The following is a 24,588-nucleotide window of genomic DNA, read 5'->3' as shown; positions in this document are numbered from 1 at the left end:
TCTTTTCACTGCCTGATTCTTGGCTGATTCTTCCTCCAAGCTTGTGCATGTCTCCTGGAGCGATTCCATCGACAGACACACTCGCGGCTCATCCCGAGGATTTAAATAGAGAGGCCTCATCAGGCGAGCCTTGTTCTCACGATGCCAGGCTTTGTCTCCGAGGCTCTGCGTGCGCCCTAATTATCCAAAGTGAGCAGAGTTGTCTTTTTTTTTCTTTTTTGCAACTGGAAATGTGTCTGCGTGTGGGTGTGTGTTTGTGCACCCGAGTCCTCTTGCAGCTCTGCTCATCACATATTTAGTCAGTTTTTCTCGGTGAGAGATCCTGGGCGATGGGGACTTGGCTCGGAGTCAGTGGGTTCAAATCAAGACACCCATGGCTGCACATCACTTAAGTTGCATCAGGCCCTCTGCCATATGTAGGACAATCTGCACAGCCATAACAATCTACCCCATGTATATGCAGCCAAGGTGAACGGCACTACACCTGTGTCTGTGTATTCTCAACAATAGCCTGGCTCAGCACAGATGCCAAGATGTCAGTTTGTATGCCACAGTGCTCAGGAATGCATAGCCTGAAGTCCAAAGGCCTCACTTTATTGTGCTGTGAGCAGCTCTGTTCCTGTGATAGCACTGAAAGTAACTATACACTGTGGCGAGTTCAGCAGACAAACACATGCCTTTTAATCCGTTTTAAAGGAGCCCTGCCATTTCGGACTTTATTTTTTAATGTAGTTTCTGTTTGACAAAGAGAAGTCAGTCAGTGTGGGCTGGATAAACCCTGTCAACCCCCTACTCGGTTTGAACGTGGGTTTGTGTGTGTTTGTGTGTCCCCGCAGCTCAGTGAGTCACTCTTGCTGCTTGAAATTTTCTTCCCATGAATAAAATATCTGGTGTGCTATCTATGAGTTACAGCGCACTCATGTCTGTGCTTATGGCCCCACCTGTCTCACCCTTAGTCCCTGCTTGTCCATATGAGAGGAGGACTTTGTCTACTGTCCCCTCCCCTCGCTCCTGGTCTTATTCAGGTGTGCAGATCAGTGAGTCATGTGCAGGCGCGAGCGAGGCCTCTGCACTGATTTGTCTGGGGTTTTTTTTTTTCCTCTTTTCTTTTCTTTTTTTACTTGCACACAGTGGGATAAGACGGAGGCAGGCAGCAAAGAATCAAAGAGCCAGTTTAACTGTGTGCCAGGCATTGTTTCCTGCTGTTTGCATGTTCATTTGCATCACAACATGTAAAAGCAAAAATTACTCAAGGGGTGTGTTTTGGTTTTTTTTGGGGGGGGGGTTGCCCCCCCCCCTTCCCCCCTCAATCTGTTTGAACCCATCTTCAACTGAATTTTGTCTCTTGGCAAACAAGAGGAGTGAAATCAGACCTAGTTTTCCAAACTTCAATCATAATTGATGTCTTTTCTTGGATGCCATTTTTCGTTTCTTTATTTGTGTGTGAGAGAGCTTGTGGGCTGGTCTGTTTTTCTTTTTTTTGTGTGTGGCTATATTTGTGTCTGTCATTATTTTCCACGGTGTGTGCTTGCAGCATGCTGGGAGGTCATATCTTTTGGTGTGTTGTGTCTTGGTGTCGCATTGAACGTGCTTTGGGGCATGATGGGGATGATCACAGACACAGTGACTGCTCTGTTGTTGTTTTGGGATGGCTTGGGTCCCATTTGATAAGGTTTTTCTCTTAACTTAAACTGCATGCACAGGTATAAGCACAGAGTGCCTTTTTTTGATTGGTTAATGGGGGAAAGGTGGTAGTCTTGTCTTGATAAGCAGGCTGAATGACTGGCAAGCTATTTTGCTGCCATAGTGCTCTGTTTTGCTGAGAGCGCTGCACAAATGCTCCACCCGCTGCCAGGGAAAACAGAGCATGCTAGTTCCAGCTCCCTCCCTGTCAGTCTTCCTGCTTACTGGGCTTCCTACATATCTCTTCCCACTTTGCTTCTGTGCCTGTAGTAGAAATGCTATCATCCAAATTGAAACCAAGGACAGCACAGACTTCATCCTTTTCTTTTATCCTTTTTTTGCCCCCTCCCCTCCTCTGTGTGTGTAAAGAGATGAAAATGTCAGAACAGTAAGAGATAGAAGCATTGCAGTGTAACTATATACCCCCAGAGAGAGGCCTGCTTCGGGTGCTACTGCTTCTGCTGCCGCCGTCGCCATCGCTGGTACTTTGTGACGGCCCTGTTAGCAACCAGTCTGATACAGCACTTTCTCAAGGAGAACGTGGCCAAGGACAAACAGCAGCCCTGTAGGATGCTCCCCTGGGGACTAAGACATAACAAGGGAAGATTGTACCCATAAAAGAGAGAAGGTGAAAAGGGAAAACCTGGCATTGAAGCATGAGATGTATTTTTTTCCTTTGATCGAATACAGAAAAACATTTTTCCTTTGAGTTTTGCGCCCCCATAATTATGTGTCCTGCTCCTATATTCATGCACTGCAATTAATTCAGTAATAGTTCTTCATGCATGGTGGAGAGCTACAGGCTGCTGATCCCCTCCCTGCCCTGACAATGGGAATAAATGATAGATTTTTGTGTGTTGTATAGATTAAGGACAGGCTAAAACATGGGAATGTAGTGTAGTTTGGAAATAAGGGGGTATTTCAGGATATTTACATTTAAATATTTTTAGGAATATATGTTTATTTTACAGGGTCAGGTAGGCAAAAGGACAGACTTGTGAATGGGGATTATTTTTCCAGTGTTTTTCAATTTTCATTTTGAAGGAATTGAACTTGTCTTTACAAATCATATTTCTTTCACAATGCCCTATACAGAGGTCGGCAACATGCGGCTCTTTAGTCCTTATAGTGCGGCTCCGCGTGGTTTGGGAAAATAAATCTGAAGTGTATTTTATTTATGTTAGTTATTTTTTAACTTGTAGTTCTAAATTGGAAGATTATTGTAATATTGAAATATAAAAATAAAATTATATTCTATTATTTTTTTCATCGCTCAAAATAAGCGTCACACTCGCGGAAGCCGGTATACCCGGCGAAACGCCGTGCCTTTATCGAGACTTTCAACCCCAGGTAGGCCAGTTATGGATCTTCGGATCCACATTATGTCAGCAGCTATTCTCCACCGTGTTGGTATGTGAGCTTTGCAGCTCACATACCAACACAACAGCATAGATAGCACAGACATTAAGGCGGCGAGGCGTGATTGCGGGTGCCGCTCAGGTGCGTCCGTCTCCCCTGCAGCGGCGCTGCCGACCACGCCCCGCCGCAACAGTTTTTGTTTGGATCATTTTAGTTGAGCTGGGTGTCTTTCCTTTTGTTCTTTAGGAGTTCAAAATGTGTTAATTACATAAATAAAATGTAATTTTCTCTGTAGCACTTCATGGATTTCATAAGCAACACACCTTAGTTGTTCACACAAAGCATAAAGGTAAAAAACAATATATACAGTGTTATCTTCATTTTAGATGTCAAAAAGTATTTGCGGCTCCCAGTGTTTTCTTTTGCGTGGAAACCTGGTCCAAGTGGTTCTTTGGGTGTTAAAGGTTGCTGACCCCTGCCCTAATAAGATGCCTGTTCTGTCAAGCAGTATTCTAGTTTATTTATAATTAAACACAGAAAAGCAGCAGATCCTCATGTTGGTGAAGCTGGCTTTTTTAAACTAAAATTTGCAGTTCATATTCTGTTGGTAAGTTACTCAATTAATCAGCAAATTGTTCCTGCACTGAAAAGTCCCCTGAGCCTATTCATTGCTGCTCACAGTGTGTGTTACTGGGTATTGCTGCATGCTCTGGGCCTGATTTTTAGGAAGTATACTTAGCATTCGGTACCCGACTTGCATCCAGCCAGATCTGATATTAGCCAAGCTTTGACCCTCTTATTATCCTGGTAGTATTTGTCTTTTTAATTCTCCAACCAATGACCAGTATAGGTTTCCATTATCTGTTACAAGAGTTACTATCAGCCCACTGCGAAATGACTCTTGAAGCAACAATGACTGCGCATCAAGCCGTGAATTTAGAAGTGCTGTCAGATCACAAGTTGGAGGACTTTTGTTTGACATTATGTGTAAATTAAATTTTTTTGTTAGAGCCATTTCAATTTTATGCATTTCTGACCTGAAATGGGACTTTTTTTCTTTTTCATTACAAAACTGCAGTTAATGAATGCTTCTGCTGCACACCTCAATCAGCCATTTTGATCTGAGATAAATCCCAATCAAGCACTCTAGAGAATTCCATTAGTTTGATGAGATATGAATATGGCTCCGAGCAGAAATCTGAAATAGTCTGCTGTTTTCAGACAAACCCATTAAAAGTCATTTGATCTTCTGCAGCTAATTATAGAGCCTTGTGAGCTGCTAGCTGCCTTCAGCAAACTCCACCTCCTCCATTCCCCACCTTCCCTCCAACCACTCCCCTCAGTGTTCATCACATCCCATCCTTATGTTTCATATTTAGAATCAGTGCGCTATTATTGAGGTCCTTGGAGCTGACAGGCAGGCTCTGCGGCCCAGTCATGTGAGGGCAAAGGGATTTGTCAGCCTCATACTATTTGTCATTGTGCTGATTTAGATTTGGGATCTCACCCAGACAAGTAGCAGGATACCGCAGCAGGGTTTGACGGGCCGTACACTGCAGGGAAAGGAACAGGAGGTGGCAAAGCAAGGTCAGACAGTTGACAAAAAGCGAGTAGTAGACAGGCTTGGAGATGGATGCTCCTGCTGTGAAGTATGTGCCTTCTCTATAGGGACATGACTGATTAGCTTTTGGCCTCAGCACGTCTCACTAGAGTTATAATCTTCACTAGTCTGATTGAAATCCCTTTGCTCTCCCCCTGCTGAGAGGCCGAGGGAGGGCAGAGCAGAGCTTAATGACAGATAAGCATATCTATATTACATCCATCATGTTCCCCTGGTAAAGATGGCCTCCCTTGCATTGCCTGGAGCTGCGCAGGCTAATACAGACGTGTGGGCTGTGTCTCTGCTCCACTGCTCAGGATCTGCAGGGGAGTAGGAGAGGCAGGGAGCTCTGCAATCAGAGCACAGATTCATTTAAAGTCAGCTTGGGTGGTCATGGGAGAGCGACACTGCATGCCGCGGCCAAAGTCAAACTCAGTCGCCATCCATAGCATGCCTCCAAATAGCAATCAGAGTTAGAGAGAAAAAGAATACAACTTCAGTAAGTGACGAAAAATGAATTTAATATAAAATGTAGGACTTTTAATATTTTCTTTCTCTTGAAAATCCATTTTAACATGAAATCCTCAGGGCTTATGGTACATGTAAATTTGTAATATGAGAATGATGAAGGCTGTCTCGCAGTTCATTGATGATAATGTTCCTGTGAGTAAGATTCAGACTGCTGGTCTGTCAGTGCTCCACATTTGGGAAAATGAACATTTGATATTTTGTATGATAAAATGACTTCATTTGAAAAGTTGTATTTTGTTCTCTAACTTTTGTGACAACGTGATAGAGAGGAGTCCAGTTAACTCAGATCTGAGATTTGCATTTGAACAGCAGTGCTAAAAGTCACAAACATTAAGCTGGTCAGTCTTCAAATACCTTCTGGGTGTCTTCAGGGAAAGTGCTGGAATTTTGTTGGTTGTAAAACCTCTTGGGCTGTTTCATTGTTGTTGACCAGCAACACAACCGCTTTCAGCACCACTGCGCTTGACTAATCAGTGACATTTAGCATAGCCGACCTCTCCCTGAACTTTTCTGATCCTTTAGAAAGCATGGATGTTTTGGGGTGGTTAATCATTTAGACTTTATTTATAACCAGGTTTGTCAGCTGGAAAGGTTTCTTCTCCTGTGGGGGAGCTCCTGTAGTCAAAATGCTACCATTTGCTATTTACTGGATGTCAGAGTAAAACGGGCTACTTGACGTTTGCATTTTTCATTTGGTTTCTTAATACTGAACCCCACGATGTTAAAACTGGCTGTGGCATCAGAGTCAAATCCCTGGTATCACTGGACAGGTCAACAACCTTCTCCTCATACACCGTGAATCTGTAAGCTGCTATCATTTCCTGTTGTCACACATTTTGGAAACATTGCTACATGCCCTTGATCTCCTCCTTTCTCCAGCAGTTTTCTGGCTGCACTCCCGCCCCAGGATGGCCTCACCGCAACTCATGGCTGCATTATAGCGAGCGAATGTGATATTTCCATGTTGCCCTTGAAGCTGCTTGCTGTCAAGGTCGGCTCATGCTGAGCACCATTCCCCCCGCCAGCCCTCTGATTTAGACACTACACTATGTTCTTCCTCTGCTCTCTTCTCTACTGCACCGCACATTTTGGACAAATTGGCTATTTTATGTCTTACTTTGTTCACTAGAACAGTCCGTCCTTGTGCTTCCTTCACCCGGCTCTCCTCTCAATATACTACCCGTCAATTGCACCTCTCACCTCATAGCTGCTTTTTCCTCCTCACTTCCCCAGTTTCTCTTCTGCTTGCTCAACAATTACATGCTCATTAATTGAGGGAGTTCAGGCAGCTGAGAAAGACATCAGTGACAGGGCTGGAGGCCTTGCTGAGGTACCCTGTTACTGGTTCCTTTATTGACAAGTCTGCCTGCCTGTCTGCCAGCCTCCCTGGTTCTGAGGAGCAGCGGTGTGGTGCTGCATGCTGATCAGCATGAAGTCATCCAGCAGAAAAATGAAAAGGCAAGAGTGGGAGTGACAAAAGGAAGGAAGGATGCAAGGTAGGAAGGAAAGATCCAGTTGTGTTTTCACTCAACTTGGAGGACATGAAAAGAAGAGAAGCTAAAGAAAGTGAAGGAGCACAGGTCATTTTTCCAAAATCCCCTCTCCTCAGCATGAGAGATTAGGTGACTATGCTCTAGCAGACGAGAAAGAGGCACACTCCTGTGTCTAATCCTCCCCTTTTAAACTGCTGAGAGTGCAGTACAAAGTAGGGGAAGAGTCTGCATCCACATAAAGTGGCCTGTGGAAAACACAGGCACATAGTTCAAAACAAGCTGAGCCACGTCTAACAGTTGCCTAAGCTCCAAATCTCCCGTGAAGCCACTTCTGGAGTCCTCCCCACCACCTGCTTTTCCGTGCCTGGTTATCACTTTTAACTGAGCTATCGCTTCATAACATGACTTCAAATCCCTCACAAAAAGCCTGCATTAACTCATTAACTTGTCCGCCTTGGTGCCACTAGGCTAACCGCACACATGACACTCGCAAACACACAGCCCATCCATGTTTACTCAACTCACTGACTAAAAAGCACTTCCCACACAGGGGCTTTTAATAAATGCGCAGCCGATGGCCAGTTTAATCATGCTAATGTGTATGTTACACCGGACAGCGTGTCGGCTATTTGATCTCCACTGGTTCGCGAGAAAGAGCTGGGAGAAGAATATACAGGGGAGGAAGAATCTGAAGGGAAGGGAAAACATGAGAAAATGGTAAATTTAGCAGTAATTAACAAGAAGGAAGCAGTTGTGAGGAAAGAAACATTTTTTTTTTTAGTATAAATCAGTATTATTAATGTTGTTGTTATTATTACAACAGAGGAGCCTCCTGTCAAGCCAAGTATATATGCATTCTTTTGACTTAGTGGTGAGGTTAGATGTTATGTCTATTTTAGTCATAAACATCTGGCATAGTGATGTCAAGAATGTAATCCGCTCCAGGACACGTGGATCGTAAGCTGGGATAGAGAGGGCTGAGAGGGTCGCCAGCTCACATGCCTCAAAGAGGGAGTGAGACATACGGACAGAGCGGGAAAAACAGGCCGAGAGGTAAATGTATAGAGATGGCTTAGGGAAGAGGAGATAGGCTAGCAGAGAGTTGTCCAGAGCACTCAAAGTGAAAAGAGATGAAAGGAGGGGGATGAAGGATTGAAGGGATTGCTCATGCTGAGAGCTTTTAGTGGGCAGAAGAGAAGAATGGGTGATTGTGGTGACAGGAGCTCTGCAGAAGAGACACGCATGCTCAGCATACCGCGCAGCTGTGAAGATGCTGCAATAAATTCACCTGAAAATGGACCTCAATCATCGCAGTCCTTGAGTCATTAGTGCAAAAATGAAAAGCAATTATCTTCTTCCTGGAAGAAATGGTTTAAACTCCGGTACATTACTTATGCAATCATGCACCTGTTTAGCTCGCAGCTAAGCAACAAGCTGTGGGTAAAGCCCTCGGTGTAATTATCACTTGATCGTTGCAGCACCAGACTTATTTCCAGTAATTTCTCTAACTTATTTTAATCCATATGCCAACCTTCTGTGCACAAAACATCAAGGATCTTAGACTCTGAATTTTCAGCATGTTTTGTTGTTTTTCACAAAATGATAAATTCTTAAATTCAATTACCTATTTAAAAAAAAACAAACTCAAAGTAAGAATTGTGACTCTTAAGTAGCAATCACCAATTTATAGCCTTGCGCTCTCTTTATTTCCCATTTTAAAGCTATTGTGACAGCTCATTGCTGTGCTTTACGAGCCAGCCCAGGAGAGACGCAGATAAATTTTTCATGATGGATAATTATTGAAATGGTTTTGCGATAGATGGCAGACTCTGTTTTATTCTCTAATAGTAGCATTCTTCAGCCCTGCCTCTGGCCTTCAGCACCTCTTTGTTGCTGTATTCCCTCCCCGACTTCTCTTGACAGTGATTGGACTAACAAGGAAGCTGTAGTCAGCCCCTTGCAATCACTTGACGTGTTTCTTCCCAAATTTGGCAGCATGCACTGCAAATTCTACTCCCCAAGCAGAATCAAAAGAAATTTGCTTCCTTCCTCCATCTACTGCTCCATTCACTGTGCTCGCTGCCTCCCGCTCATCCACCAGAGAAAAACCAATCTGCTCTGTATGTAGCTAATCTAACCAGGTAGGAGGGAAGACCAAATGCAATATTATGATGGCTGTGGATGGTCCTCAGGCAATGTTTGATAGGGCTGGAGAGGTGAACGGGTTGGAGAAATATTCCAGGGAGATGAATGCCGTCTGAAATCTATGTCAAGAGGGGCTGTGGTGGAAATGGCTCTTCATTTCCCTCCTGCTCTGCTCTGCTCGCCTCGCTTCAGCAGCAGCTCCTGCCCTCACAATGAAAGAATAATAAAACACAGGATGCAGCAGGCATCCTCATGTCAGCCATCAGTAACTGAACAAACGGGCATCTGAACAGCAGCTCAGTGTGTCTGACGTGCCACAGATAACAGCTGAGAGAAAGATGGTGTGACCACACAGCACTGACAGCACTCATGTGAGAAAATGTATTACAGGGGAAGCCTGCGTGAAGATTTAAATGGAGAGGAGTGAAAACCTTTTTCCTGTGATGTCAGAGAGTGGACACATTAATCGTATCCGTGGCCTTTTTTTTTTTTTTTTTTTTTTTTTTTTTTGTCCCTTTGGTTAACCTGTTGGACTCAGGTTATGGATACATGATGCACACTTTGCATGGACTCGTGTTTTTGTCTCTGATACACTTGGACCATCTAACCATACTGTCTAAAGGCAAATTCTACCTTTGTATTAGTTATTAGTTATCAACTCATGTATGGTGTAGAGAGTCAGACTCAGCATTTCCATGAATGTATCGATCACGTTCATGTGTACAGTAAAGAAACAGGTTGTTTTGCAGCAATGCACAATGCAGCCCTGTTATCGATTTCAGTTTGCCAGCACAGCTGGGGGTACTAACACTGTGGGCGTTGGCGATAAAAATTAAAAAACCCACAAAAATTCATTCTGCATTCAGAAGGCCTTTCACCACGGATTCCCAAATGAATGCAGTGATAGGATAAAATCATCACAGCTGTGAGAACTTCTACAAACCCTTGGCAGTATTTTCTAATCTCAGAGGCACTCAAAGTCTTAGATCTGTTTCTTTAGCCATTTTCCCACATGAACACAGACAATATCAGGAGAATGAAGTCAGCACTCTGTCTGAAGTTGTCCTTTCTCACCTGTAGCACAGAGAAGAAGATAGATCGCTGCAAATAGATTTTCACTACTGCAATTACTTTGATTTAGTTGAGAAGGCTCCCTGGAAAGAGCGTGCAGGAGGCAACACACATCATGTCTTCTTGAACCACATGATTAGCTTAAGATAGCTGGCAGGATAACACCACAGAGTTTGACGCTGCTTATATTTCCATCCATCCACCTCCCCATATCCACTTAAGGGTTACAGGAGGGTGGAGCTTACCCCAGCTGCCATAAACCTGAGGAAAATGGACACAGATACGGGGAAAACCCTGACTGTTTTGCAACCTTATTTCCCACAATCCTTCACCCAACCAGTTGGTGCATTCAAACCCAGGACCTTCTTGCTGTGAGGCTAACCACTATGCCACCATGCTGCCTACTCCCTATATTTATTGATGAAATGATGATGTAAATATCACACGGCTCTTACACTACCTACAATAACATCAGGTAACTCACTATATAAACCCACGTTACCCGCTTGTCCTGTAAACATGCCATTGCAGACTGGAATCACTTTGAATACCTTATTTGCAATGTAAATGTCACAGAAGCAGGTTTTTACCTGTTTTAATCAGCTTTCTGGTAGAATTCTTTATCAAGCGAATGAACCTTTAAATCTATTTCACCGTTGTAATCCCACTCTGAGCTCACTGCTGTAACACTTCATCGAATGAAATGCAGTCCTAATGAGGATCGTTTCTCTTGACAAAACAACAGACTCTCATCAAGTTTGTGAGTGTTTATTTTTTTTCTCTGAATGAGCTCCATTGGTCAGGGCGAGCCTGCAAGACAAGACCCCACTGGCCCACCAACTGGAGCTGCATATAAATAGCCCAGACGCACCTTCTCCCCAGTGAAAAGACTGGAAGGAAAAAAGTACTTTGCTCTAATTAACAGTGTTTTTTTTTCTTTCCTCTTGGCCTAGTATCTCTCCACTTCCCTACATTTACATTTACATGGCAGCCTTTTAGTCGGCTCTTGTGTCCACAACCTCTTAAAATGAGACGTAGCATAATTACAAGGTAATGATAACAAGGAGCATACAGTTAGGAATGCAGAGATGAGAGTGACAGCACGCAGGCAATATTCTTGTGACAATACGGTGATCCTTTAAGAGAGCAGAGGAGAGGAAAACAAACATGAGTGAAGTAGATGTCAGCCTTCTTTTTTTGTTAGAGCAGTTTATAGCAAGCAAAGGAGGGGGAAAAAAGAGAGATGGCATTTGTATGATTGAGCAGTGAGAGGCTGCCATGAAGTTCATCTTGAAGAGATGCATTTTCAGGCTTTGACTGAAAATGTGAAGTGACTATGAAGGCCCACTAATAGGGTCCCAGCTGCTTGACAGTGCTACATTTGGAAATGATATTGAGCGACTGTATATATTAGGAAGCTGCAAAAATGGTCAGAGTACCAGCTAAATCTTAAAATTGGCCGCTAAGCATACAGAGTCTGGGTGAAGCAATGTGGTGATGCTTTTATGAAAGTCAGCCCGCCTGGGATCTTTTTAACTCTGTGAAAAGTTTAAAGCAGACTGCATTCAGACACAATGTGAATTTGAATTTGCTCTCACTTTGATGGCTGAAGCGATTTTGCAGTCATCGGCTTTTCACCACAAAAAGCCAACAGACAAATACTCTGACTTGCAGGTCCTCCATTTTCACACATGTTCGTCCAGACTAATCTAGTTTCATTCCTGTCAGGGAATCGTATATCAGCATGGAAAGATTTAAAAACATTCTCAACTGGAATGAACATCTGGTAAAAGTCAGCTCTTTATTTGCATCCAAAGTATGTTTTTCCAGTTAAATCACCACATTTGTGGGCAGCTTGGAGGTTTGACAGGTGGTGGTAATGATGTTTTTGGTAAAGTTGATGAGCTAGTTATTCTTCCTTATTTGTATTTGCAACAGCCATTTAATTTAAAATACACCCCCAGTCCCCCCACGGTCCTGAATTGGATAAGCAAAAGGTGGGTGGATGTTTGCTAATATATGTGAATGTAGTCAAACTCAGCCCTGTTTTGCAACCTCATTTCCCATAATCCTTCACCTCTAAATCGTTTCACATATTGCAGAAATAGTATAACCACACTGTAAACTTGAATAAATACTGACTTTCCCACTGATGCTGCTGTTTTACCTAGAAATTTCTTTTTATATGATAAATAGCAGTGCAGTATATTCAGCACCTGACAAAATCCTATACAGCTGTTGCATCGCTTCATTTTGAAGTGCTTGAATTATCAAATCCATTTGTATTTACACCTACTTGTGCTCTAAATGGGCTCTCCTCACAGTTTGACTTGCAGTATCTCAACATCATGACCTCTCATGCTAGAACTATAATAAAAACATTGAAAACACTAAAAAACCTAAATTCCTACCTTTTGCCTGTTTTGGGTGATTTATTCTTCTTCAGTTACCCAGATGGTGTTGATATGAGTGTTTAGTAATTTATCTGTTGTTGCGGCATCACTGTATCTTGTAACAGTGCTATCATGGGCAACATACTGTATTGTGACAACTCTAATTTATAAACTGCTTTTATTCGAGTCAGGATAGTTTGGAATTCATTTTGTATTGACAAATTAATCTTTGTCCCTCTAGCGCTACCATATACTAAATGTAGAAGATTGATGTGGTTACTATGACATCACCGATTGTTTTTAAGGCTTGGAGTTTTTTGCACTTCCACCCTGGCTTTTTTTAAGCCCCCGATGTTGCCACTTGAACATTACTAATAATAACTAATAACTCAGCTAAGATCAATCACTTCATGTGTTTTTTTTTTTTTTTGTTTGTTTTTTTACCTCTTGAAGTCACGGTGTATGTGGCATGCAGTTGTCCTGAAACTCTAGCACTGTTTAGTGTTTATCTCCCCTGATCAGGATTCCTCCCATAAGTCAAGCCGTGACTCACTGTCTGGTAAGTATTTTAGAAGAAACCAGCAGCAGTTGGTACAGTATCTGCTTGTGACATTGCTGAACAGACTGACGCACACTGCCATGGCAATGAGTGCACTTTTTTTTGTTTTGTTCAGGAGAGTCCCGAGCACAGACATAGCTTTGTTTACTGTACGTCTGCTCTGTATATGTGTGAACGCCAGGGAAAATGCGCAAAATCCTATAGAGCTGAGGGTCATTTTCATGTTTGCACACAAGGACAGAGTGTTGCTGAATGCACCAAACGGGGCAGAGCAGCTGTTATTGTTGTGTTATTCCCAGTGCCACTCACTCAGCCTTCGCAGCTCTTCTCCCTCTCTGCCACACTGGCTCATATGCCAGTCTCTTGTAACTGTGGCCTCATTCACTCTTTATCCATTATTTTTTTTCTCTTTTTTTTTTTTCCTGAACCACCCTCTTTTGTCTCTGTCCTGTCGTTCTGTCGCTTCTAATGATCTGTCTCCCTGCTTTCTTCTCCTCGCTCTCCCCTGCTCCACTTCTTCAATCTTTCACCCCATCATTTTCTCCCTTCTTTCTCTTTCTCCTTCTTTTCTTCTCTCTTTCCTCTTGCAGACCCAATGTTCGTCTGTGTGAATAGCTGGGATGCTTTTGTAGATCGTTTCCATAGTGACGAGACATTTGAACAAGTCGTTATTCACGTCCGTTTGCTGTAAGCTGGAGAGAGGCCATGTTATCTCCCCCTGACATACAGGCGGACCCGCGCAGCTCAATCACCACAACTGTTAGCCTGTAACCAGCGAAGTGCGCGTGCTTTAGCTGGAGTTTAATTACAAAAGAGTCTCATTGATGTTTATCTCCGTTAATCAAGCATATCAGCCTTACAGAGCAAGAGATCGGAGTTTCAGCTCAAATCTGGCTCGTTTCAGGAACTGTTAACTTTGTTTTAACATAGAACATGTAGAAGATTAACACCAGTGAACACTTTACTTCGCAGTTAAAAAATAACTTTAAAGTGTTTTTCTATAGTCCACAAAATCTTGGAAGTTGAGTACATCTTAGACCCCTCAAAGTTCTTATCAGTATAAAATATGATGTCATCATGTTTCCAAGCAAACACTCACCAATGAGCCATTAAAATGACACATTTGTAGCAACATATTATTTTAATTTCCCAATAAAAAAAATTTATATCCAGAAAACTTGAATATTATGACGGGATATATTATGATCATGATGCCTGGTAGCCACCTACCAATAGACTAAAAATAACGTTTATATAGTAGAGCAGTGTTGCAGAAGGAAAACGGCTCTACTATATCAATGTGGTTTTCACACCCATATTTATTTTCTGTTTATTAATGTAACAAATGTGTAGTAACCCCCTATTTTTGCTAATATTTCATATTTTGGAGAGTATCGCACTCTGAACAAAATCACTCATGTTGGTCAAAGAGAAGGGTACACTTTGGTCCTCAGTCCATTGCAGAGCTAAAGGCCAATTTAGAACCTCCAGTAAACCTAGCATGGATGTCTTTGGTCCGTGGGACTAAACCAGAGTTCTCAGAAGATCCACACATGCACACTCAAACATGAAAACATACACATCCCAGATGCAAAGCTAGCAGCCAGTCAGAATGCTCAAAATCAGAACCTAACAACTATCAGGTGACCAGAAGTTTCTGAGTTTGAACGTGCTGATCACCTGGGGTTTTTGTGTAGAGTTTGCATGTTGTCCCGTTCCCTGTGTGGGTTTTTTCCTGTGTTCCACTTTCCTCCCACAGTCCAAAGACATGAATGTTATGGTATTCGGTGGCTTTTTGTGGGAATAACCAAGTTTTTTTTGGGTTTTTTTTTTTTTTTAAGTTTTTTCTTTTTTTTTTATAAAGGATCCAATTCGAATTTCAGCAAGATAAAGGTCAGCAAGCACAAAACCGTCATCTAGGCCTTTTTTTTTTCCCCTCTTTTTTTTTTTATCTCAACGCACATGAACCACATTTCTTCAACCTACTTTTACTCCTGTCTCACAGTTTTAAAAAAAAAAATACTGGGTTAAGTAGTGATTTTAAACTGACTGTAGATGTGAGTCTGTCTCTGTCTTAACCTTGTGCTGAACATATCCGGGCGGAAAGGCTCAGTCATAGTTGGACAAGCTGTTAGGAAATTGGATTGATGATGCATCTTGAGTCAGAAAGGTAAAAATTTCCTTATTGCATCTCACTGAGATCAATCATCCTTTGAACTCTCCTTAATTGATCAACTCATTGTCAAATTTGAATCATTTTCCTGGCTCGAGACATGAAATGCATATGGTTACACGACTGTATTTTTACTCTTTCACACTTTGAAGCAGTCCCACACAGTCTCATTATCAATGGCATGTTCAATCAAGCACAGGTGGAGCATAGAGAATTACTAATAAGCTGACTGTCTTATCTGAGGCTGGGGCTGGGGTTGGTGTGTCATGGATAATTCAGGGGTGTGGTGAGAGTATTTTTCCGCTCCCATGTGACAGTTTGAAGGAGAAGGAAGAGACTTTTCTCTCACGTCCGGTTCAGTCTGGCTGTGAATGATGGGAGGTTAATGAACCATACAGAGGTGACCGCTAGTGATTAGAAGCATTATGTTCGGTCCTCTGTGAAGCATCTCCCTGTCACCTTAAACTCTAACAAACACCGAAAGACACACTCAAGAGCAAAAAACTTTCCTTGAAAACAGTTGTACTTTAGTTTTTTTTGTTTTCAAAGTATTTTTGACTTTTTCAATGTTGAAGAAGAACAAATTGAAATATTTTTCACAAAAATTGTTCTTTTTTTTTCACTCGCTCAAACACATGCAGACTTTGTAGTTGGACAAAAGGACACTCATAGAGGAAGATCACAGTGAGTAATGTTTCTGTGTAAGGAGGAGGAAGCAGAAGTGCAACTTTCACATGTTTAGGTTTTGACTTTAGAGGGGAGAATGTCATTAACTGGAATCAACTGTTCCCTGAAATGTAAATGCATTTTTTGCACTGCTGGTTTGGGGCAGTGACTCATAGGGCATTTCCTTCTAGGGTAGTCTCAGGACACTTTAGATGGTGAAGACAAAAGGCCATTTTGCTCAGACAGAGGAGCTCATTTGCATTGCAGTGAGGGGTTGCCCTTTGGATTCCAATTCTACAAACATGACACCTTTTTCCTTTTGTTATTCAGCTTTTACTGTCTACCCTTTTGAGGGTGGGAGGTGGCAGAGGTGTTTGGTCAGTAGGAAAATGTCACTGTCGCAGTGCTGCTGAAAGTCTCTCCCCCCCCTCTCATCTGTTATCTGTTGCTGGTGAGTTGTTTGTGTAGTGATGGTGCCAGTGGCTCACGCCCAGCCTTCCCATGGGCTTCACGACTGGCAGGAATCACAGCTACATTTGTATCCGTGTGTGTGTGTGTGTAGGAAATATAAATGTTACATTCTTACTGAAAGTAGTTAGCTTATATATATTGATTTTGATTCCGTGGTTTACACTTCTCATAAAAAAACGATTTCCTGTGTTTCTTATTGAATTAAACTTTTGGCAAAACATGACCATAAGACCGAGGGGAAATAGTTGCCAGCTTTTCGGTATAAATAATCAGTAAATTCCAGATAATAAATCAAAGTTTTGTCATTTGTTTTTAATCCCTGAACTGTCACCCACTTCCTGTTAAATTGTCATATCCATTTTAATAATGTTTTCCTAATCTCAGACTTACTCCTCATGTATTCAGTTTCCTCTAAGCTGCCAACAGTAATTCCTATAACACATGTCATTATTGCTTTTTTATTGTGATAGTCACCTTACTCCAACACAGTGGGCTCAGGTAAACAGCTTAACCCCCCTTTTCTTTGCACACATTAAGCTCATAATCTAAATAGGCAAAACGTAAGCAGAGGCTGAATGCTCCTCCATACTTCAAATCACTGTCGGCATGAACACGTCTGTGTCCGTTACATTGATTCTTGTCTCGGTCCACAGCGGCACCCAAAGTGAATCGAATGAAGCGCTTTGTTTGGAAAAATATCTGCGTTTATGTCACCGCTGAAATTTCGATCTGTGCAGCATAAGTTGCTCCGTCGATACTTAAACGAGATAAAAATGCCAAAGTCTGTCTCCTTCCTCTTTTCTTCGAGCTAACATTATCCACAGATCCGTCCGTACGAGTGAAATTCTCTGAAAATGTTTTCTTTTCATTAGTCGTGTTCATGGGGGTGTTTTCATGTCTAAATCTGGACACCGAGCAAAGTATTTATTGATCAGTGACTCAAACCACTGCATATTGTTTAAAGGGAAATGAATTATGTTTTCCTTTCAAGGAAAATGCAGTTACAGAAGCAACAAACTAAAGAAACAATAAACAAGCCATACTAACGGCTGCTATAGAAACTAATACAGAAACGTGCTTTAATTGCTCCCCCACACATATTAGCACAATGAAACAATGGCTGCTCAGTCACACATTTTACTGCAAGCAATAAAACATCTCAAATCAATATTACATTTATTATGTTCCTGTATATTGTCCATGTAGGTTTTCCTCCTGTACATGTGAGTGCAGCTTTCTCACTACTGCATATCTTGTTTAAGTATTAAGTCACCAGAGGGAAGGATTATGTGGATTAACGATGCCAGGCATTTCTCTGCAGAGTCACATGGACGCTAAGCATTCTGTGAACATGAGAAATCCTGACTGGTGCCTCGTACTGGAGCTGCTTTTAAAAGGGGGCCAGACTGTGAGAATGGCTTCACCATACCTCTGCCAAAATTAGACCGGTTGCCACCGCTCAGTGAGGCCTGAAAAGTTTATAGAACAGTTGACACTGGAGCTGACTGCAGTGTAGCTGTTTTTATGCACAACATGGGCAGATTACCAGAAACTGTTTATGAGAGAAGCCGGGCTCCACCGTTTATTCGACTGTCTGGTCACGGAGGAAATTTGTGTGCAGTTTGTTTTGGCACGTTCAGAGTTTGCACCTCTGTGACTGCTTTGGTGGATCACCTCTGAGGTGCGAACCCTGCTGTTTTGAAGATTATGACTTTTATGTATTCATCTCCCCTTTCCCACTGTTCTCTCAGTGTGTGTCCCGAGCTCACACGCTTTTCATGCATACTGGCCTGACAGGTCAACCTGAGACCACACAACCACACACATACACATACACACAGATTGGATTAGCTTCTTCTGGATTTTGCCCAGATGCTGTGTGGTAGGTCATGTAATAATTGACCCGCACTGGTCCTGCAGGGGCTTACTGAAGCCTCATTAAGGAATGTTTCTTTCTCTTTTCTTTTTTGGGGGGATGTTTTTGTGCCAGCTGTCTTAGCTACACCTTCCTTATTCTCTTATTTCTGCACACAATCTGCGTTGTTACCGATATCGGGCTTTATTTAGTCCTTTTCAGAGCTTGCATGGAAAATCATTTTCTCCCTTTCATATCAAACAGTGGGAAAATGTCTTCCACAGACTTGATAATGGCCTGAACTTAAATAATCCATCTCAGTAAATGTAAAGCGTTAATCCATTTAGACCGTTTCTGTGACTTGTTGTTATTTCATTTCATGTCATGTCGATTATTTTCAGCATTTCTTGTCATTACATGATAGAAATAGTGGGGCGAAACAGGAAATGTTGGTAAAAAGAGAAGGGAAATGACACAGAGCAAAGAAAATCACCATCAATTATCTTCTAATGACTTATCCTCTGGAGGACAGTTTTTCAGGGCTTTCAGCGAAGACAATGGATGTCTTTATGTCTTTTCCCATATGCCACAAGTAAGTGCTTATGAATTCAGATACATTTTAAAATGCTACATCATGCATCATTATCAGAAAACACCCGATCATCCTTATTTTCTTCTCCACAGTCCCCGTAGAGAGCATGCTTCTGGTCCCAAAATCTTGTCCCTTGCATATTTATGTTGATTCATCTTTTCCAGAGATTTCACTGCACTTAGGTTCAGCATTTACCTTGTAAATATATTATTTTGAAGCAAAAAGAGAATTAGAAGTGTTTCTCTGTTTCTTTATATTTATGTAACAATACAGCAATAAATAAGTCAAATGTGTACACCATGTATAGCAAACAGTGGTTTAATGTAGACTAGATATAGATGCTTTAACTCGCTCATGTTTTACCCTTCAAACGACAAACACTCTGTTTGTGTAGCTTGGTTCTTAGAGGGCCAGGCTCTAATATCTGTGGTATATTTATCTGTTACGGGAATAAAAAGGAGCATTGTTTGTGTGTTCATTCAGTGTTTCATGCGTTACAGCACAACATGCCCTGCCATGTCTTAGCTTGTTTTATGTGGAACTTGGCTCGGCTCTCAGAGCAGACCAATAAAACATGTTTGTGTGTAGGAGGCGGACTGGGAAAGCGGTGGCACACACACTGGTGTGTGTTTGGAGTAAAGAGTGAAAACGAGCTGAATGATCCTCAACCCACACAGCTTTTGACAAGCGCCTGTCTCTCCTGCGTTCACGCCACCTTCTTTATTGCATTACAGTCTGCGTTGACTTGAGAATAATATTTGAAGCTGGGATATAAGCCAATCGGCGCATGTTTCCTGCTGATGTTTACCCAATTTGCCTAAGCTTTCCTCTGTCTCACCGCCTCTCCCTTTTTCCAGCTTCCACTCCCTCTCGCCGTCTTTTGTCTTCCCTCTCGCTGAGCTTACGCACAGGAGCAGGTGTTCACACTTACACGATATAACATCTCACGGTGAGTCAGTAATGAGAGATGAGAGGGCTCGATGACTTTTTAGGCGCGGTGGCTTATTTGTCCGTGAGGTGTGTGCCTCAGCAGTTAAAATTACATTCAGATTGTTTTTGTATTTTAGTAGCATAGAGACACACACACACACACACACACACAATCACACACACTGGTGGTAACGCATGACAAAGAAAATATTTTGTATCGAAGCATATTTCTGTATGCCAACAAAATCTCAAAAGACAGCATGATTTTCAGTGCAATCCAACGCTCCCGTTTGCTCTTCAAAATATGCTGAAGGCTCAGCTTTTTTTAATCCCACTTATTAATCTATTATTTCATGTCTCCAGGCAATCTAATCTGTTTTTTCTGTTTGCATAAAGCCTTCAGGTCTAGCGAGCTGAATTAGCAATAACATTACATGAGGATTTTTTTTACACCCTGATCATAAATATCAGCAAAAATAATTGATAGTCAAAGGGCTGCTGTACTTAAAAAAAAAAAAAAAAAAAAATTAAATAGTGGCCTGAACTTCTATTTCATGTTGAATCACATCAAGATTGAAGAACGTAATTAAATATTATTGCATATAACCTCCATTTCGCTGGCCCTCGTGGGTTGACAGAGCACATCGTTCTTGAATGACATAAAGAACTGGAACAATGACACTCCAGTTGTGTGCTTGACTGCTCTGGAAATGACATTCAGATGAGCGACTGTCCAAGGCTGAGTCGCAACCAAACAAAAATTGTCTGTTTCAAAGTTGGACCAAAATGTGCGACATGTTGAATCAAGAACAAAGGAATCTACGTCTCCTGTAGCAGTGTGCATTTCGCCGTGTGTTTTCTAAAGGTGACACGGATAAGACAGGAACCACAAAGGAGCTAGTTTTCTGTGTGTCACTTCTCGCGCTCTCAGACGCCCTCCATTGCACTGCTCTTTGTGCAAGTCTGGCTCCTAAACAGGCATGTGACTGCAGATTTACCACAGTGGTATTAACTGCCTCCACTCTTCCTACAGTGCTATTGTTGTCCTTGAAGAATTAAATATAAAGCGGGAGTCAAAGGGGTGTCGAGACACACCCAACACTTGTTTTTCAACGGCAACCTTGTAGTTGTAGTCAGGCTGTCACTATCCCCTCTACACCTCTCTGCTCCTGAGGCACTCTGAGAATACCTGAGAAAGCAGGTGGAGAGCAAACAGGCTTTAATCTTTTGTTCAGGTCAATCCTCGCTAGTTGCTGTCTTTTCAACAATTAACAGTTTGTTGGATTTAACAGCGTAAAAATATACATAGTTCACCATGTTCAAAGTCTACAAAATTTTTCAAATAGAAGAATTTGTTAGGCCAGCAGGTAAAACATTATTATATGTGTGTATAAGAACACAAAGTGGAAGTAAATTCAAAGAAAAGAAAATGTATATAGTATACAGTACTGTATTTGTTTTTGTAAGCCTCTATCTAGCTACAGTTCAATAACTGTGATAATAACCTAAATCTTAGTGTTCAGTTTTTAACCGTTTGAGATTTGCTGCCATTTTATTCCTTGTTTGATTGCCTATTTTAGTTCAGAGAGGGGAGTATTGGAGCAGGGTAAAGGCATAATCGGGTAGTCTGTGTGGACGGACATGTTTTGAGGATGTGCTTGTTGCTAAATGTGCACGTGTATACTTATGTAGGTATGTGTTGGGCGGGAGCTTTATTCAGTTGATGTGTGTTTGTCTGTGTGCGAGCAGACTGAGCTCTGGTTAACTCTGCAGCTCATCACGCAGCACAGCCAACTGCTGATTACACAGCACTTGTTTTGTCCTCACTCTACTCTGTTCTGCATCCATTGTCAGCCTGGGAGCCTGCACAGAATTAAACAGAGAGCTTTGTCTAACACGCTGTTACTCAAGCGTTGCTCTTCAGCTGTTTTGTCCTTGGCTCAGTGCTACAGCGGCGACACCTCTGCCCACATCTTCTCTGTGTTGAGAACCCAGCAAATGGTCAGAAATGTGTCGCCGCTCATTGCCTTGATCTCCCTCTGGGGCTGAAGCGTGTTTACTCAGTCTGATGATATTATGACAATCAAGTGGGCATCAGTTCTGTTCCACTCCCTGTCTGGAGACTCCCTAGTGTCTGCTTTGGGACAGTTTGGCATGCAGACCTACATCGCTTCACTGATTAATATGAGATGCCTGTGCAGTAGCACCACTAGCATCACGTGAACATTAGCAGGATGTGACTTATTGTTTCAATGAGGAGCCGATGACACGACTGATGCTAAACACACACCGAGCCACATGAAAGCCAATTGTGCAACAGATGACTGCACAGTAGCTTTGAATGTGTCCATTTGATATCATAAGAGCTGTTTAGTTATCAAATGAAGGACATGCATCTGGGTGTTTGTGCTTCCTGCTTGCTTAAAGAGGAACTACAGTATATTGTTTAGGAAATCATAACAGAGAAGAGTATACAAAGATAGCGGAAGCTAACAGTTAAGATCAAAGGGTGTGAAAGTAAACAAAGATGGGAAATGGCGTTAGAAGAAAGAAATATTATGGATATATTTCCAGGATATCTTGAAAAACCTGCTTATCTTGTTCTAATATGTCTGCACAGCTGACCTGATGATGCAGAGTGTGTGGATTGTTTACTCTGAAGAATAAATGATCTCTACTTTGTAGAAAGACTTTGGTCCCGGGAGGTCTAGACAATCAAAGCTCTGCCTTCAACTAGGAATGTCCTGGTTTGTGAGGCGTGACGGACTGCAGTTTTTTTCCCCGTCTGATCTCCTGCTCTCTGTGTGAAGCCTCTTAGTTACTCAGTGCACATCAGAGCTAAAAATGTTGTGCACAAATCCAATCAAACCTCCACTTGTTTAACCATCCACCCTGCCAAATATTCCCCAGGTGCAATTAATTTGTCTCCTGTCTGAATCCCTCTGCTCTCTCAGCACTGCAGCAGAGAGTTGGCAGCAGCCAAGACATGCAATACTTCATGTCTTATAAGTTCTGTATTACAGCACATAATCCGAATCTGGTTTATCCGATCAGACTCCACAATGCAGAATGGTGTTTATGAGAGATAGGAGTGGGGCAGACAGCTTCTCAAGTCTGTCAACCAGCTTATTCCCCAGCTTTTATGGGCTTTATGATGACTGAGTGTTTTAACCCTTATTTCTCTCTTTGCCCTTGTCCTTCTGCAGGCACTGGCAGCAAACGCAGGCACAGGGTTTGCCGTGGCCGAGCCACAGGTGGCGATGTTCTGTGGAAAGCTCAACATGCACATCAACATTCAAACCGGCCGCTGGGAACCAGACCCATCTGGGACTAAGAGCTGTGTAAGAACCAAAGAAGGTATACTGCAGTACTGCCAGGAGGTAAGACATTGTGACACAGACACGTCTTTATCCTGTCAGTCTCACAGACTTGATGAAACTCATTTACTACTTAGAACGCTCAGTAGCTTCATGAGTTGTCAGTTCATTAAATGAGATGGCTAGGGATGCAACTGTGTGAAAGTGCAAGAAACGTGTTTGAAGTAACAATTGCAAGGATTTTTATTTTATTATTATTTTTTTGGATAGTTGTTTTTATATGACTGCAATTAATCAAATTTAATTTCAGAACCACTTTCGGCTTTGAATGATTATTAAAGCTAGATAATCGAGATAAAGCAATTATTTTGCTGCGTTCTGTTTTGCAGTAATTGTTTTGCTTTCCTTTCCATTTACCTCTCAATGAATGTGCCAGACCGTGGCATATTTGGTTTCTTTATTTATTTCTAGCAGTTATTTAGTTGTTTAATTTGAATTATAATTAAAGTTCAGAGAAGTTTTAACAAATTAAGCTTTGCCTGTTAAGTAAAGTCTTTGAGTAGTTGTGTTAAACAATCCTGGTCTCAACACTGACCAAAACAACTGTGATGATGACTTTTGTGATAACTGAGCATGACATTACGTTGCCATTTATCCCCCATTTGTGCCATAGAAACAAGGACATTTTCTTAAATTCATGTATTTTTGAACATATATTATTTTGTCACATTTTCTTTATACTTTTTATACCTAAATAATAAAATAATAATTTCATCATGTCTGGTTGATTTTAAGAGTTTTCGGGTGGCACATGTGTGATGGCTAAACCTGCAGTCTACTGTGTGCTTTTATTCATTTTTCTTGCTCCATTTAGCAGCTTATTGGTGCTGCTGTCAGGAAATATATTAAATGTCATTTACAGAGAGTTAACTGAGAAGAATACTTTGACATTTTTGGATACACGCCTGTTTTCTGTCTGGTGGGGAGTTAGATGAGAGGATCAAACCGATCTCATGTCTGTACAAAAATAAAAAAGCAGTGAATTGGAAAAAAAACAAACAAGATATCCGGTTTAATAAGTGAACTTTAGAGCTGCTTTCAGGCAGATTTTTGGACAGAGCCAGGCTATTTTCTTTTTTCAGCCTTCTTGCTAAACTAAGATAACCTGCTCGTGGCAAATGAAAATGGTGTCTGTTCAAAACAGCTGGGTTTGCTTCACAGTAGGTTCACAATGAAATAACAAACTTTTGCACAACTTTAGATTATTAAGTATAAATTATTTGTTGAGGACATTTTAGGTTAGGTGGGTGGCATTGAAGACTAAATTGATGTGTACTGAGGGAAATTAGCTACTGTGGTGAGGGGAAAAGCCAATTTTCATTTCTCTGTGATTTGTCACTAGAGAGGCTATAAGGTGTTATTTACACTATGGTGGGTGGCTTTTAAATTCCCAGATCTTGTGACTGTCATTTTCTCAAGCTGCCTCTAAAACGAAGTTTTACACAACATGGATATCCTCACTCTTATTTACTCAGTACTCCTACTATACCTGCTAACCCAGGAGGCTTCTGGAAATGGTGTCATGGTTTATTATGCAGCCATCCAAGGGAAGAAAAAAAAAAAAGCAGGGCTGTACATTTTCAAGCAGCCTATCTCAAAAGCTTCAGTTGCATTTACCAATGACATTTTGTTGGCATTTGGGGAAAGTGTAAATCATATGCTCTTTCACGGATGAACAGATGGCATCTAG

At 41.7% G+C, this 24,588-nt stretch overlaps 1 protein-coding gene across 7 annotated transcripts in view; it reads left to right on the top strand.

Annotated features, from left to right (window-relative positions):
- aplp2 (amyloid beta (A4) precursor-like protein 2) overlaps window positions 1–24,588 on the top strand; it is a 50,712-nt gene that overhangs the window by 4,160 nt on the left and 21,964 nt on the right. For all 7 annotated transcript variants that reach the window (XM_040037822.1, XM_040037817.1, XM_040037820.1 and 4 more), the window contains exon 2: window positions 22,728–22,901. In XM_040037822.1, the coding sequence (XP_039893756.1) occupies window positions 22,728–22,901 (174 nt within the window). The remainder of the gene's footprint in view (window positions 1–22,727; window positions 22,902–24,588) is intronic.

The sequence above is a fragment of the Simochromis diagramma genome, unplaced genomic scaffold (genome assembly GCF_900408965.1).
Source record: "Simochromis diagramma unplaced genomic scaffold, fSimDia1.1 OVJJ01000463.1, whole genome shotgun sequence".
NCBI lineage: Eukaryota > Metazoa > Chordata > Actinopteri > Cichliformes > Cichlidae > Simochromis > Simochromis diagramma.
This window is presented reverse-complemented; position numbering and strand designations above follow the sequence as displayed.